This window comes from Primulina tabacum, chromosome 13 (genome assembly GCF_025594145.1).
Source record: "Primulina tabacum isolate GXHZ01 chromosome 13, ASM2559414v2, whole genome shotgun sequence".
NCBI classification, from domain to species: Eukaryota; Viridiplantae; Streptophyta; class Magnoliopsida; order Lamiales; family Gesneriaceae; genus Primulina; species Primulina tabacum.
Genome location: NC_134562.1, coordinates 33578229 through 33593521, shown reverse-complemented (window position 1 = coordinate 33593521; position 15293 = coordinate 33578229). Strand labels below are relative to the sequence as shown.

Here is a 15293-nt window from a genome sequence, read left to right as displayed (position 1 = left end):
GTCCGATTACACATTGTTCACTAAAGGATTCGGCTCATCTTTTATTGCATTACTGGTATATGTCGATGACATAATCATTGTAGGCCCGTCTCAGACAACAATTGATTCCATTAAGGTCTTTCTCAAGACTCAATTCAAGCTAAAAGATTTGGGACACTTGAAGTACTTTCTAGGCCTGGAAATTGCTCGGTCTAAGGCCGGAATTTCCCTTTGTCAGCGTCAATATGCGTTGCAGCTCTTAGAAGACACGGGCTTCCTTGCTGGAAAGCCAACCACTACTCCTATGGATCCAACACATAAGTTAGCAGCTGATGATGGAGTTCCTCTTGAGGATGCTTCTGTCTATAGGCGTCTTATTGGTCGTCTATTGTATCTCACCATTTCACGACCCGATATTACTTATGCTGTCCATAAGTTGAGTCAATTCGTTGCTCACCCTCGCTCCTCACACCTGACAGCTGCTCATCATCTCCTTCGATACCTCAAATCATCACCGGGACAAGGAATTTATTTTTCAGCTCAGTCCTCATTACAGATCAAGGCATTCGCAGATGCTGATTGGGCGTCATGCCCTGATACTTGACGCTCTGTCACGGGCTTTTGCATCTTTCTAGGTGATTCCCTTATCTCCTGGAAGGCCAAGAAACAAACCATCACATCTCGCTCCTCTGCTGAAGCAGAGTACAGAGCTCTTGCCGGAACCACCAGTGAGTTGGTTTGGATTTTACAGCTGTTGAAAGACTTGCAAGTCCACATATCTACTCCAGCAATCATATTTTGTGACAATCAAGCAGCCATCCATATTGCCAATAACCCGACATTTCACGAACGAACCAAACATATTGAAATCGATTGTCATTTTGTACGAGAAAAGATCGTTGCTGGCCTCATCAAACTTCTTCCTATACGTTCGCATTTACAGCTTGCTGACATGTTCACAAAACCACTCCCTTCTTCCTCCTTGTCCGTGCTCATGTCCAAGATGGCCATCAAAAACATTTTCTGTCCATCTTGAAGGGGGCGTATTAGCACACGCATGTGTATTACCAATTGTATGGTTGTTTTTTTTGTTGGTTAGTTAGATTAGTTAGCTGGTTTTATCTTAGAGTTAATTAGTTAGAGTTGGTTAATTACTTCGTTAGATATAAGTCCTCGATTAGCATATATATACTGATTGTACAGACTCAGGAGTTTTGATGAATGAGAATATAGAATCTCATCTTCACGGGAAGTCTTTCTCCCATGATTCAATATAACTAACTAAAATATCATAAACGCATGGAGTTGATAAATGTTATCAATGAATAAAAGGCCACAACAGCCTCGCAGAAAAAGTTAATCCGTCGACTCTGTAAGAATTTATAAGAGGTCGAGACAATAAAATTAAGCACACGGATACCTCACCACCCAAGAGGTGGGTTTAAGACTTCCATTTGATAAAAAAAAATCTTGGGAACCTGATCAACTTCCAAGTACCACATATTAAGCATCATGCTATTGCTCATGAACCAGTAATAAACAAAAATCATAATAAGAAGTCCTAGCGTCGATAAAAAAAAATTAGCAAGTCATAGCAAAAAGTCATATCGACTGTAAAAAAAAAAATAAAAAAAAACAAGTAGACCAATTAAGAATATTATTTCTTCAACAAAATAATTGATCGACCTAAAGCAAAGTCTTAACAATTTCCAAACTATCAATTTATTAGCCTACTCAATCGATATCATGACTAATTATTTCCAAGACGTGTATTCTCCATCAATGCTAGTTCACTGGAGTCGCTCGAGAGTAGGGGTCCTGCGATGGGTTGGAAGCCCAATTTTATCAATTATCAAGTTAAGCCCAATTTTATTCTTAGCATTAAAGCCCAAGATATTAGAGCACAACCACGACGCACTCCTATAATAAATTTATAAATAGATTAATATCCTCAATATTCAAGATAGGCTATGTCTCATTTTTTAATTTGTACTCTACAACTTTTAAATGAAATCAATGAACTGTCTATTTACTTGAGCGTCGGGGTGTCTACGTCGGACAACTCTCGACACCCATGACATATCTTCGTGATGTAAGGGATACCCACATATGACTATCTGAATCCGTTTATGAGACATCGTCTACGAATACTTGGATCTGTTTATGAGCCAGACGTCTACGCCTACATAAACATGTTTACAAGCTAGTCGTCTACGACTGTTTGAATCCGTTCACAAGCCAGTCGTCTAAAACAATCTAGATTCGTTCGCGAGCCAATTGGCTACCACTACCTAGACCTATTTACGAGGCCATTTACAAGTCATTCATTTTGGATTATTATATAATCTCTCACAGTCGGATAATTGATTGCTGTTTATTAAATAATGAATTCGACCTTGGACAACTTCGTTTGGTCCGAGATTCTCGTAGCTATGCGAATATTCCCTTTACAGTGAAATTTGATTTTAAGGAAAATAATATATATATTTGCCAAATCGGCAAAGTACCTTACTTTATAGAAACTTGCTTTTTTTATCTTATTTTATTTTATTTAAAAAAAGTCCACCTGTATACAAATGTTGAAAATTTTCAATTTGGACACAGTTATCCTTAGGGTCCTCAAGTAGTTCACAATGATTCTATATCATATATAATCTAAACCAAAAATTAAAACCGACCACTTGTAATCTATCTTGTATCCAGTTTTCACTTTTAAGACGAGATTTTTTTTTAAGACGAGATTTCCGAATTCATAATTTTGAAAAGAAAAGAAGAACAAAGAGACCTTATAGTACTTATCAATGACACCGTGTCAATAAACAACAAAAAAAGAGAGAGACACCTTATCTCTACAAGTACAAATGAAATGTTTCTCATTAATAATAGGGGAATCAATGCTGTCATGACCAAGTTTTTTAATTGATGGAAAAAACTCTCCGAACCACTTTTTTTAGTTGTTCAAACACACTTTCTCAATTTTATGAATTGAGATCCAATTATAACAATAAAAATAGAAGATTGTCTCCAAAAGAATAGTTTGGATGTTAGGAGGATATGATGAACCTCTAACAAGAGGTCAGAGTTTCAATCTCACTCTGCTTCTGTCATCTCAATTTTTATTATGTCACACTAAATAAAATGTGGTTTTACCTAGTCAGCATGGTTTGTAGCTATTTCGTTGATCATTTGAATTTATTTAGGGCACACTAAAGATTACGGCTACGAATTCCAAGATTAAAAAAAAATAAAAAGATACTTTTTTTATTTAGAGACAAGATTACATCACTCATGACGGTGAAAAATGAATTCATGTCTTTTTGCTTAGGATATCTCCAACTCTATTGTGTTTCACGCCATTTTGGAGCAGAGTTTCTTTCTCCAACGAAAATACGTTATTTTGCACAATAGCGCAGCTCCATTTCCTCGCCCAGAGCTCTTTATTTTTTTTAATTTTTTTTATTTATCATGAATATTTATATTAAAGATTATAAATGTTATTTAAATAATAATATAATATTATTATATTATTTTAATAATTAAATATTTAAACATAAAAAATAAAATAAATCAAATAGATGGGTTGAAGAATGTCCACCTTCGATTCAAAAAATAAAATAAATTTAAATAAATCAAATTAAAAAAAATTAGAATAAGATTTGAAGTAAATGAGTTAAGAATAATATTGTATTTAATATAGAAATTGTACTACTTTAAAATAAAATTGTTTTAAAATAAAGTTTTGGCAAGAGATTATAATAAGGTGTAATAGTGGTTCGGAAAAGTCAAGGTGGGGAGGAGAAAATCCAAATCATATTCACCATTTTTCCAGCTTTTCAACGATGTTCTTTCTCCCACTGTTCACAACTTGAAAAAGAACCCCCTCAAAGTACACTCCATCAGATCGACGTAGATTCTGTATATATATATTTTTTTCTGAAAATCATAAAATGAAGTCGAACCTTACGATAGGCGGCAGTGGAAATTCAGGCGTGTCTGATGATGGGTCGAGAGCCCACTACGACGATCGCTTGGAGAATTTCAGCGGAGGTGGAGTTAGCGAGATTGAAGAGGACTTTTCGATTGATATTAGCAGCAACAGACAGATGAATAATCTTGTCACCATTAAGGAAGAAACCGAGGCAAGCTTGTTTTCCTTCGATTTTCATGGGGACGGCGATGATTCTGTGTATGTGGCGGTGTGGAAACAGAACGAAGAAGCCAGCATGGATGCGTTGACTTGGGCGATGAAGAATACTGTCATCACCTCTTCTACTGTTGTTTTCCTCATTCATGTCTTCCCCGAGACCAAGTTCATTCCTTCTCCATGTAAGAATCTACGGAACACGTAAGGTATATATATAAATAAATCCCAATTGTGATTTTCTTTTTTTATTTTAACGATCGTTTGTTGGTAGTGGGGAAGCTTTCAGTGAGTCAAGTGAACCCAGAACAGAAGGAGAATTACATGGCTCAAGAAAGAGGCAAAAGAAGAGAATTCCTTCAAAAGTTTCTTAATGTCTGTCCAACCTCGCAGTCTCAGGTACGGATGAATGAATTTGATTTGGTCAAGGATTTAGTTACGTGGGTATTGAACCAGTTCTTAAAATATACATCGTCTTTTTTTTAAAATTTTTTTGAATCTCTGTTAGAATATCACAAGTTTCTTGAATTGTATGCTTAACAAGTGCGTCAATATTGGAAAATACGTAGGTTAAAGTGGACACCATACTTATTGAAAGTGACATGGAGGCAAAAGCAATACTGGATCTTATTCCCATTCTTTACATTAAAAAGCTTGTGCTAGGCGCCACCAAATCCAATGTAAGGTAAAAAAGGCATGCCACAGGATTCAACCACTAATTAATTTGCATTTATACTAAACAAGTTTTTGTTCTTTGGCTACCATTTTATTATTTTTTTTGGTTTTCGGACGTTTTCTAAAATCTTGTACAACTTGTGGGAATTTTAGGAAGATCAAGTCTGGGAGAGGTAATGGAGTGATTGATCAAATACTGCACAACACACCCGAATTTTGCGATGTCAAGATCATATGTGAGGGGAAGGAAATGGCTGAGTTGATGGAGTCGTCTCCTTTATCTCCATCTCCTTCACCCCGATCGATTGATGCGACTGCCAAACCTGTGCAAGATCAACGGAAAACGGAAAATGATTTGTTTGGTTGTGGATGCTTTAAGGTTCGAGAATAAATCTCAATTACACTTCTGTTGCATTACCTTTTTCGAAGCTTTATACCAAATAACAATGTTCACTCCCTTTTGCCCCACTGTACATGTAGCATTTACATATTGTTTTCATCTTTTCTGAAAAATCATTCTGTTTTTATGCAACATTCTGGCTAAATATATATTTTTTCAATAATTAAAATCCCGATATTAAAATTAAATGATTCACATTTTGATGACATTAAAGTTTTTCATCAAAAAAACATAATTGAGAAGCATACTAATTGTTGCCCCTTTCAATATTAAACTACTACTCAAGAAAACCAAGTTCCGAAAATATAGGACAAAAACCTGAGTTTTGGCGATGATATTTTCCAGTGAGCAACAAAACGAGAAACCACAATGGAATCACACTACCAATGTCTGGCTCACTTGTTTAAATGTCACCAACAAAAAAAAAACATACAGAGACTACAAATAAAATTTGCTCCTACCAAGTCTTCAATTCAACAACTTGCTCAAGAAATAAAGGAAAAATTTATACATAAAGAGTGGCCTTGCCACATGTTCTCCACCCCATGCTTCTCAAGCTACAAATGCCACACAAGTTTTCAACATCGAGCCCATTTCGAAGATCACCTTGCAGCCACAATGTCGAATAGAAGGCCTCAAAGGAGTAAGAACACTCCTCGAATGATACTTTTTTATTGTCTCCGTTGTGCAATCTTTCCGCCGAATTCCCCACTTGATCGCCACTTTCCATGATAATAAAAAATAATGGCTCCCCACAGTTTTAACTTCCGGCGATACAGATGTCAACTAGAAGAAATCAAATTCAAGATACTTGTCACTTTTCTGATTCTTATCGGCAGCAGTATGATCTGCCTTTTCGGTGGTTGATGCTCCTGGAAGACGCAGTCTGTCAAAGTCAACAGGCTTTGGTATTTCAGGAGGGGTGGCACAACGTATCAAAGCCCAGTTAACTCCTTCAAAGAAAGGGTGCTGCTTTATCTCTGTTGCTCCTCGTTTATATGCCAACCGCTGCTGAGGCTCTTTCACGAGTAACCCTCGAATCAGATCCCTAGCAGCGAAACTGACAACAGGAGACTCTGGGAATCGAAGAGGGTGTCCGACGACGTTGAACAATGTTGCTCGATTACCTGATCCTTTAAATGGGGTTTTACCGAACAAAAGCTCATAAATAAAGATCCCAAAAGTCCACCAATCCACAGCACTACCATGGCCTTCGCCTTTGATGATCTCTGGTGCAAGATACTCATGAGTTCCGACAAACGACATTGATCGAGCATTGGTTGGTTCAGCAATCAGCTCGGGTAATGGGCTAACTTGGTTCCCGATTTCATTTCTGGGTTTTCTATCTTTCTTGGATTTGCTTGAAAAGAGTCGAGGACCAAAGCATGTTGTTGGGACGACACATGATGGCTGGATGCAGGATGGTTCGATGCATGCTGGTTGGGCACAGTACACAGGATTTTTCCGCTGGGGATCTGAGTCAGAGGACGTCTTAACCAAAGTAGGGCTAACAGCACATCGAAGAGAGAGATCAAAATCTGAAAGCATTATATGTCCATCGTCCCTGACAAGGACATTTTCGGGCTTAAGGTCACGATAGACAATCCCAAGCATGTGTAGATACTCTAGTGAGAGCAAGATTTCTGCTACATAAAATCTGCCAGAAAGAGAATGACGAAAAAAAATAAATTGTTAGGCACACTCGCTTTTATATAAAATAACCTCAATCAACATCTAAGACTCGAGTTCTGCTCTAGTTTCAAGGGAACAGCTTGTGAAACTAAACAATCCAGAAAAAGATAACTTGTATAACAGAACACAACTGTCTTCACAAACACCACACAGGACATCACTATAGACTGCTAAAAAAGCTTATTAGTCGCAACACTAGAATGTTTGATACTAGCTGCACTGCATAAAAAAGAGCTTCAACTAAAATTAAACATAGTATAATCAATAACATAGCAGTCTTCAAAAGGTGGTGGGGAGGAAAGAGTGGCAGAGGGGGCCAAACTAAAAGCCCAAAATTTGGAGGAACAAAACCCCACTCAAGAAAATTTAAGATAGAGGGGTCCCTATTAGCCCTTCTCTGACTCAACTATTGTCCCTCCCCTGTAATCTATATAGTTGATATAATTTGCATAGAGGTTTAACCCGAAAAGTATTCTGAATTTGTCCAATCCAGTACTCAGATATTTTGCCAACAAATCTTTGCCAAATTTTAACAAAGACATAGGGAAGTTGGAAATAACAACAGATTAGGAAGAGCAATGTGGAGACAAGGAGTTGCTACTCATGCAAGAAGGTGATATAAATGTATAAGGCCCCATGCAAAACGCTTTATATGGTAGACATTCCATAAATAAGTAAAGAATACTCAAAGCATTTGATATTTTTTACTTCATTCTTAAATACTGTCCACAGCTGTCTTACTTCACTGCTTGCTCGGAGAAATATTTTCCGGGTTGTCTCTGTCTGAGAGTGGTGCAGGTCTCCTCCAGGGCAGAATTCCATAACCAAACAAGAAAATTTATCGGTCTCGAAATGATTATATAAAGTCGGAAGGAAGGGATGGTCCAGGCACTGCAGTATCTCTCTTTCCGTCTGAGCTCGAAGAAGTTTCTTACGACCAGCAAGAGATGTTTTATCCATAACTTTCATTGCAAAGTAACTTTTGGTCCCGCTCAACTCTGCCAAGTAAACACTTCCAATATCTCCACAACCTAACCTTTTCAGGAGCCGGAAATGGCTCAAGCCTAACACGCTGTCTCTGGCACGAACTGCTTGGATGGCTTCCCATTGTAAATCATTTGCTTTATGTGGCTTACTGATACTATTACTAAAGCTGCTACATGTGCTCTCATCGCTCACATCACTACCCATGCTTCCTCGGCAAATGCTACTCATTCCACTCTCAACCATATCGGCCTGATCACTTATTTTGCCACTTCCGCTGGTTTTTTTCCCAAACACTGAACTGTTCTTTACACTTCCCCGTTCGGATTTCTTCTCTTGATTAACAGAAGTTTCGAACGAGCTTTGTATCTCATTAGCCTCCAGATCTACAATTGTTGACACTTGCTCCGACAAATGCAAAGATCCATTGAAATCGATAGGCAATGTCTTTGATTTGCCAGTTTGTATTGGGACTGGCTTAATTACGACACCTGAATCTGCTGATTGTTCAGGATTAAAAGGCTTGGAGTTGCTTGATTTATTTGATTCACTTGCATGATGGATAGCAATAATTTTTTTTTGGAGTTCCATGGGAGCTCTAGCATCATGTTTTGAGGCCATGTCACAATCACAATTTTTCTAAAAGTAGATTCAACAAAGATTTTCCACAGTTGCGTCAATAGCTATAATCCCCTTGACTAAACACCGAAAAACTTTGCCTCCACCAACTCCGGAAAACCACAAGCCTGTCAAAGATTGATTCAATAGTTTAAAAAACATCATAAAACAGCTTTATTCATGCTTCTAACATAGACAAATATGTGCGTTCAAGTACTAGTAGAACAATGAGAAAGAATAAAGATTTCCCAAGGCCAAAAAAACAACAAATTTGCAGAGCTCAAATTCTAGATCTTACCGAAAAACAGAATAAAATGCACAATCAAAACTTATAGATCAGATTACTCACGTTCACTGAGTTGCCACAATTTATCAAATTTAAAACATATCAGAAAACAAAAAATCATTAGAGCCAAATTCTAACCTCAGGGACCACATCCTCACATCCATAGGACCACATCCTCACATCCATACTTCCCAGACAAACTCAAAAGCTCCAAAACAAAGCAGTTCACAGCTTTATCACACATCAAATGAAGAGAAAACTAGAAAAACAACAATAATAAAAGCTTGCAAAAAAATAGAGAGTGAAGGCGCAAGTAGACATACTAGTCAATCACACAACTCCACAGTCAATAAAGACACTCTCTTTTTTTCCCAGGAAAGAGGCTTTTGCAAATTTTTAAATCAAGCCCACTTCCAGAAAACCTGAAAAGATGGAACCGGACCACCACAAAAAGTAAAGAGGCACTGAATCAAGGTCAGCTCCTGAAAAATGCAGAATGCAATTAATAACAACAATAACAGTAGCACTTACCATATAAATCAGATCCCGGTCGTAAAATCGGAATTGAAAGGAAAATCCCAACTCACATCCAGAATCACAGAGATATTTTCATAAAAAAATACACAGATTCTTGGAGAAAAAAGGGCCAAACCCCATAAAGTATAGAACTTGGAAAAAGAAAAAGCACCTAAATTTGCAATGATCGGAAGCTGAAGGCTCTAAAGCTTTGGCACTGAAAAGGATGTTGTAGAGGGAAAAGAAACCGCCCCCATTGCACTGTATCTAATTGTTGGTTTTGTACCTGTGACAATTAAGAGTTCAAAAAGGGGAAATTTGATCGATTTAGTTAATTATTAACATGCTCCAGAATAATTAAACTATTTATGAGGCTCTCCAATCTTTACAAATTCAATCCCATTTGACAAAGAATACGCAATTGTCTCTATAAATATTAAGAATAAATGGACGGTCTTACGAATTTTTATCTGTGACACGTATTCACAATAAAAGTAATATTTTTCATGGATGACCCAAATAAGAGATCTGTCTCACAAAATACTACCCGTGAAACCATCTCACGCAAATTTTTATCAAATATTAAACCATCCATTTCAATTTTTTTTCTCAAATATATATTTCAATTTCTACAATATTCTTGTTTTCTACTAATATTATCATATTAACTTAAGTTTTGGAAAATGTGAAACCATTTTAAATGAATTAAGTAAGAACAAAACAAGAAATTTGTTTTTATTTTCTTAATCTTTCTGAAAAAGTAAATAATTTTATATATTTTGTAGGGATGGTAGATTCAATATTTAAAAAAAAATTTATTTGTCGAGTGCAATATCGAATTTTTCGGTTTTTATATTTGCATTTTGTAAAAATAATTTTCAATTGGGATTTTAAAAAAGTTATAAGTTAAAAAAAAAATTAAAAAAATTGGTTGTTTGGAGAATATAGTCCATTTTTTAAAAAAAGGTTTTATAAATCGAACCTTTGTTGTATCGTGTATTTACTTATCTGCCTATTTTTCTTGTTTAAATTAATAATATCATTTTCCTGCGAAAATATTTTTCGGAAATAATTTTTTAGAAGATTTTTAAATTTTAAAAGTGTTTGTAAGACGGTCTCACGAATAAAGACGGATTAACCATTTTTATATTTACAGTAAAAAATAATATTTTAGTATAAAAAGTAATTTTTTTGCATGGTGGTCTAAATAAAATATTTGTCTTGCAAAATTTAATCGTGAGACCGTGTCACAATAATTTTTGTGTTAATATTGATACCTTTTATTTTACTTGAATTAAAATTAAAGTTAAAAGGTAATAACTGTTTGATCAGATCAGCAAACTACTTTCAATTATGAATAAAATAATGGTTTTAACTTTTAAATAAGATTTTAATCATTGTTCATTTAGAATATGACAAGACAAATTTATTTATTTCTATAGTTGTTTTTCTCGGATTAATTATATATATTTCCCATAATATTTGTAATAATAATAAGAATTTCAAAAATATTCATCAAACTTTGAAAAGAATATGTATATTCACTAACGTTTGTATATATTTTAAATTTGCACACGCTAACTTTTAAAATTACAAAAATTAACCATCGATGTGTATCCATCTTACAATTATCCCCTTAATATGAGAAGATATTTATAAAATAAATAAAAAATAATAATTATATATGTACGATACATTTATAAATAATTCTTACAATATAAAAAATTCAATATTATCGTTTGTTTTTATATTTTAAACTTTATAGTATGTATATGTGAATTTTAAAATCAGTTGGAACTTTTGTAATCTTATTATTATTATAATTATAATTATTAAAGTATACCAACCAACTTCTAAATATAACTTTATTGATGGAATTTGTTTCCTAAAACAATATTTAAATATTTCGATCATATTTTCATCTATATTTTTAAATTCAATCATATGTTTATCAATATTTTTAAATTTTTAGATGATGACATTAATCCTAATAAATAATTTGAAACTATAAATCTGAGAAAAAAATTGTTTAGATAATTATTCCAACTGTATAAACATGTAACGCGTGCAAAATGCCACGCGGGCTCGAACTTGACTCGCTTATGTGATACGTGAGCTCGAGCTCAAGATCGACTTGTTTACTATTTGCATCATGTTAATTTAACATTATTTTATATAGTTACATTATTGACTTGAGCTCGATTTAATCTTTAACGAGCTCGAATCAAGTTCAAACTCGAGCTGTATTGTAAGATTAATTAGTTCAAAAACAAGGCCTCTTCACAAACCGAGTTCGAGTCAAACTTGTTTAACATAATAAACGAGTCTAGTTTGAGTTATTCATGAACTTAATAATTTAAAAATGAGCAAAGCTCAAATCTCATGATAAAACTCGAATCGAGCTTAAATTTATATAAATTTTAAATAAACCGATCTCGAACCTCGTATGTTCAACTCTAACTTGATTCGTTTACTAACATACAAAATTCAAAATTGTACTAGTTTTTATATTATTATATTATAAAATAGAAATGGATATACATGATTCTCTCCAGTCAATTTCCCACAGACCGTAGAAGTTGGAACACACGTCACTTCAAGCCCTACATGTCGGGCGAACCCAGAAAACGTTGAATATGAACATTACAATAAATTAGGACATTTCTAGTAAACATAATACAGCAATAGCTTATCTATATACATAAAAAAATTGAATGAAATCCATATTTTTTATGCCTATTATTCTAATTATTATTAAAATACAAATACAGAATAACCCAAATATGCCACAATAATCAACCGCGGCCATGCAAATGAAATAGATGGGCTGCTGTTACTGTGCCCGTGGCCGTTGGATACCGCGCCTCCGGCAACACCACCTCCTACAACTCCCCTTGCTCCACCACCTCCACCCCTTCTCCCGCGAGCGGTCTTGGATGTGAGGAGTAGACAGATGATTGTGAACACAAGCATGGATTTCACTGTTTTCTGCATATTCTTGATTTCAGAACGTACAGTTTCAAGATCGATTCGTTGGGTTTATTGTCTGATGAATTTTTTGGAATGCAAAATCAGAAGTTGGCGAGCTGTATTTATAGAATGGTGGAACGGTCCTAATTCTTACCCAGAAACATCTTCGAATGTGTGTCTATTAAAAAATAAAGACCAAGTGTTGAAAAAAATAATAATAAAAAAAGAAAGAAATAGACGTGTGATTTTTTCAATACGTGTGGTCTGTGATATTTCTCTGTCAATAATTGGACGTCAAAATTGCACAGAATGGGAAAACGACAATAATAAAAATTTGTACGAGACGATCTCACATATCGTATATGTTTTGTGAGACGGATCTCTTATTTGGGTCATCCATGAAAAAATATTACTTTTTATGCTAATATTATTACTTTTTATTGTGAATATCGGTAGGATTGACCCGTCTCACAGATAAAAATTCGTGAGATCATCTCACGAGATACACAATTAAGTGTTTTGTAAAATATAGACGCGATCTTGAAATTATGGAATTATCTGACGTCATGTCACTAACCGGACAAAAATAACCATAAGTTAAACGTTAATTCACCAAGATCAAATTAAGTTTGAGTAGTTAGTTTACTTAAACAAAAAAATGGGGGCAGGTTAAAAAATTTATTTTCTCAAAAATTAAATATATTTTGTTGCTAAGTTTTGTATAATTATAGTTTTGATTATGTACTACAAACCGTAAAATTTGATAAATGTTAAAATTCAACAAACCTCGTAGTTCAATCCGTTATAATTTTCAGAAAACCTCTCGCCCACCTTATGAAGATTTCATCTAGTCAAAACATGTCAAATGATATATATTATCTTCCCTGAAAATGTATTTTAAGACCGTGTGAGTCCATTAAAAATCAACCATTAGAAACAAATCATGCTTTCTATTATTATAAACACTTTAAATAAAGGCAAAACTTGTGTGATACGGTCTCACATGTCATATTTTGTTAGACGGATCTCATATTTGGGTAATCCATGAAAAAATATTACTTTTTATGCTAAAGATATTACATTTTTATTGAGAATATCGGTAAAGTTGATCTATTTCACAAAGAGACCTACTCTTAAATAAAATATGAAAAATTTGATGGCAGAAAAATGTTTTTTAGAGATTTCAGATATAACTGAAAATGTTTTTTTAGAGATTTCAGACTTAACTGACATCTTTCAAATATAATATAATATTAACTCATGTTGGGAGCTTGTTGAAATGTTGATTCTATGGTTTTATATTAATTTGCGAAGCATTTTGAAAAATAAATTATTATTAAAATGTATTTCCACTCATGAATTCTTTTTTTAAAAAATTATTATAAAAAGAACTTTTAAATTAATGTTGATATTGATTTTTTTTTTTGTGCTCTTTTAAAAGCGTTAAACTTCTGCAACTCGTGAATTGCAATTAATCTATAGAACAAGTGTATTTTTTGTATTAAAATTTTTTGTTTTGTATCTAGTATGTTTTTGGTTTTTTGTAATGTCATCGGTCAATTTTCGATTTAATCCACTAGCTTGTATTTTTTTATTATCTAATTTTAATATATTTTTTTACCAAAGTGTAGACATGACATCGAGCATGTAAGAAGATAACTACTTGGGAATAATTATGTAGATTTCTACTAAATCAAACAATTTAGTTTATATATTATTTAACGTTAAAATAACAAATAAATCGAACTTATTCAATATAAAAACTTTACTGAATCAAAAGTCAAAGTCAAAGTCAAGCACACGGATTGAGGTGATAATGTCTAAGTTCATGTTGCAAATAAATTACTTGGGAAATACAACAAAAGCTTGAAATCAAGAAAAAAGAGAAGCCCTAATTCAAATTTCTCCATCTCTATTCTCAAATTCTTGGAGTTGCAATTTCAATACAATCTTTCATCTATGTAAATTTTTTTTGGTGGCTTTTTATTGCACAAAATTAAAATTTATTCTTATGATAATCTTTTGGCTTGTTTAAATATTATATATTTATATATAAAATATGCTCGTTTGTGACTCAAAAGGATAATAATATTTCACAAATCGGATGAAATCAATAATTCTTGAACCCTAATAAATTAGCAAAACGACTAATCTAATTATTAAAATAAAGTGTAACCCAAATATGCCACAATTAAGTATGGCCATGCAAATGAAATAGACGGGCTGCTGTTACCGCCGCCGCCGCCGCCGCCGCCGCCGCCCTCCTCCAGCCACACCACCAGCGCGGCCACCTCTACTACTTGAGCCGCCACTGCTGATACTGCCACTGCCTTTGCTTCCGCTAGATCCCCCGCTTGTGTCACCCTTTGCTGCACCTCCTCCCCCGCCGCTGCCGCCACCTCCACTTCCGCCGCTAGGAGGAGCGACTACGGATGTGAGGAGGAGACAGATGATCGTTAACACATATATAAACTTTACGACGCTACGCATGTTCTTGATCTCAGAACGTCCTCCTCCACCTTCAAGATCGATTTGTTGGCTCTTTGATTCGATGATCTTTGATTACAAAAATAGAATAAGCCGAGCGTATTAATTTATAGAATGAATGATCCCAAATCATACATCTCGAGAAATATGAAAAACGAAGCGTGTCTAATTTAATTCCTGTATTTAAAAATCAAGTCAGCTTGGGCAAAAATAAACGTTTATATAGTCAAAAGAGAAGATCATGCATTTTGATTCAGGGAAAGAGTCACTATCGCACACGTCATAGATATGATTCTGTCCGGACTATAATTTTAAAATCTATAATATTTTAATATTTTAAATTGATTTACTCGATCTAATATCATATTATTCCAAAATTATACAAAATTTATATATAAATTTTTTTAAAAACAATTGGGCTATCCGGTTTAAAGCCCGGGTACATAAGAGTGTAGCTCCACCTTCACACAGTTTCCTAATCAACGCGGATATCTGACTTTGTCAATAGCTGGCGTGACAAAATTAGTGTTTTTTCTCGATCAACA

At 34.3% G+C, this 15293-nt stretch overlaps 1 protein-coding gene and 1 pseudogene across 2 annotated transcripts; one reads left to right on the top strand and one right to left on the bottom strand.

Moving 5' to 3' along the window:
* Positions 1 to 3746: 3746 nt before the first annotated feature.
* Positions 3747 to 5311, top strand: LOC142522637 (U-box domain-containing protein 33-like). 2 transcript variants are annotated; one of them, XM_075626156.1, is made up of 4 exons: positions 3747 to 4305; positions 4395 to 4519; positions 4690 to 4800; positions 4949 to 5083. In XM_075626156.1, the coding sequence occupies exons 1-4, from the start codon at positions 3927 to 3929 to the stop codon at positions 4970 to 4972; spliced, it is 639 nt and encodes a 212-aa protein (XP_075482271.1). In that variant the 5' UTR covers positions 3747 to 3926; the 3' UTR covers positions 4973 to 5083. The 2 variants fall into 2 exon arrangements, with proteins under 2 accessions (XP_075482271.1, XP_075482270.1); XM_075626155.1 differs by having other exon boundaries at positions 3748 to 4305; positions 4690 to 4805; positions 4949 to 5311.
* A 133-nt stretch (positions 5312 to 5444) lies between these two features.
* Positions 5445 to 9634, bottom strand: LOC142521827 (serine/threonine-protein kinase D6PK-like; annotated as a pseudogene).
* Positions 9635 to 15293: the final 5659 nt, after the last annotated feature.

Excerpts from the sequence above, each read along its gene's own strand:
- LOC142522637 (XM_075626155.1), top strand. The coding sequence starts at position 3,927 with ATGAAGTCGAACCTTACGATAGGCGGCAGTGGAAATTCAGGCGTGTCT. Across the intron at positions 4,306-4,394 it reads CAAGTTCATTCCTTCTCCAT|TGGGGAAGCTTTCAGTGAGT; the intron begins GTAAGAATCTAC and ends GTTTGTTGGTAG. Across the intron at positions 4,520-4,689 it reads GTCCAACCTCGCAGTCTCAG|GTTAAAGTGGACACCATACT; the intron begins GTACGGATGAAT and ends GAAAATACGTAG.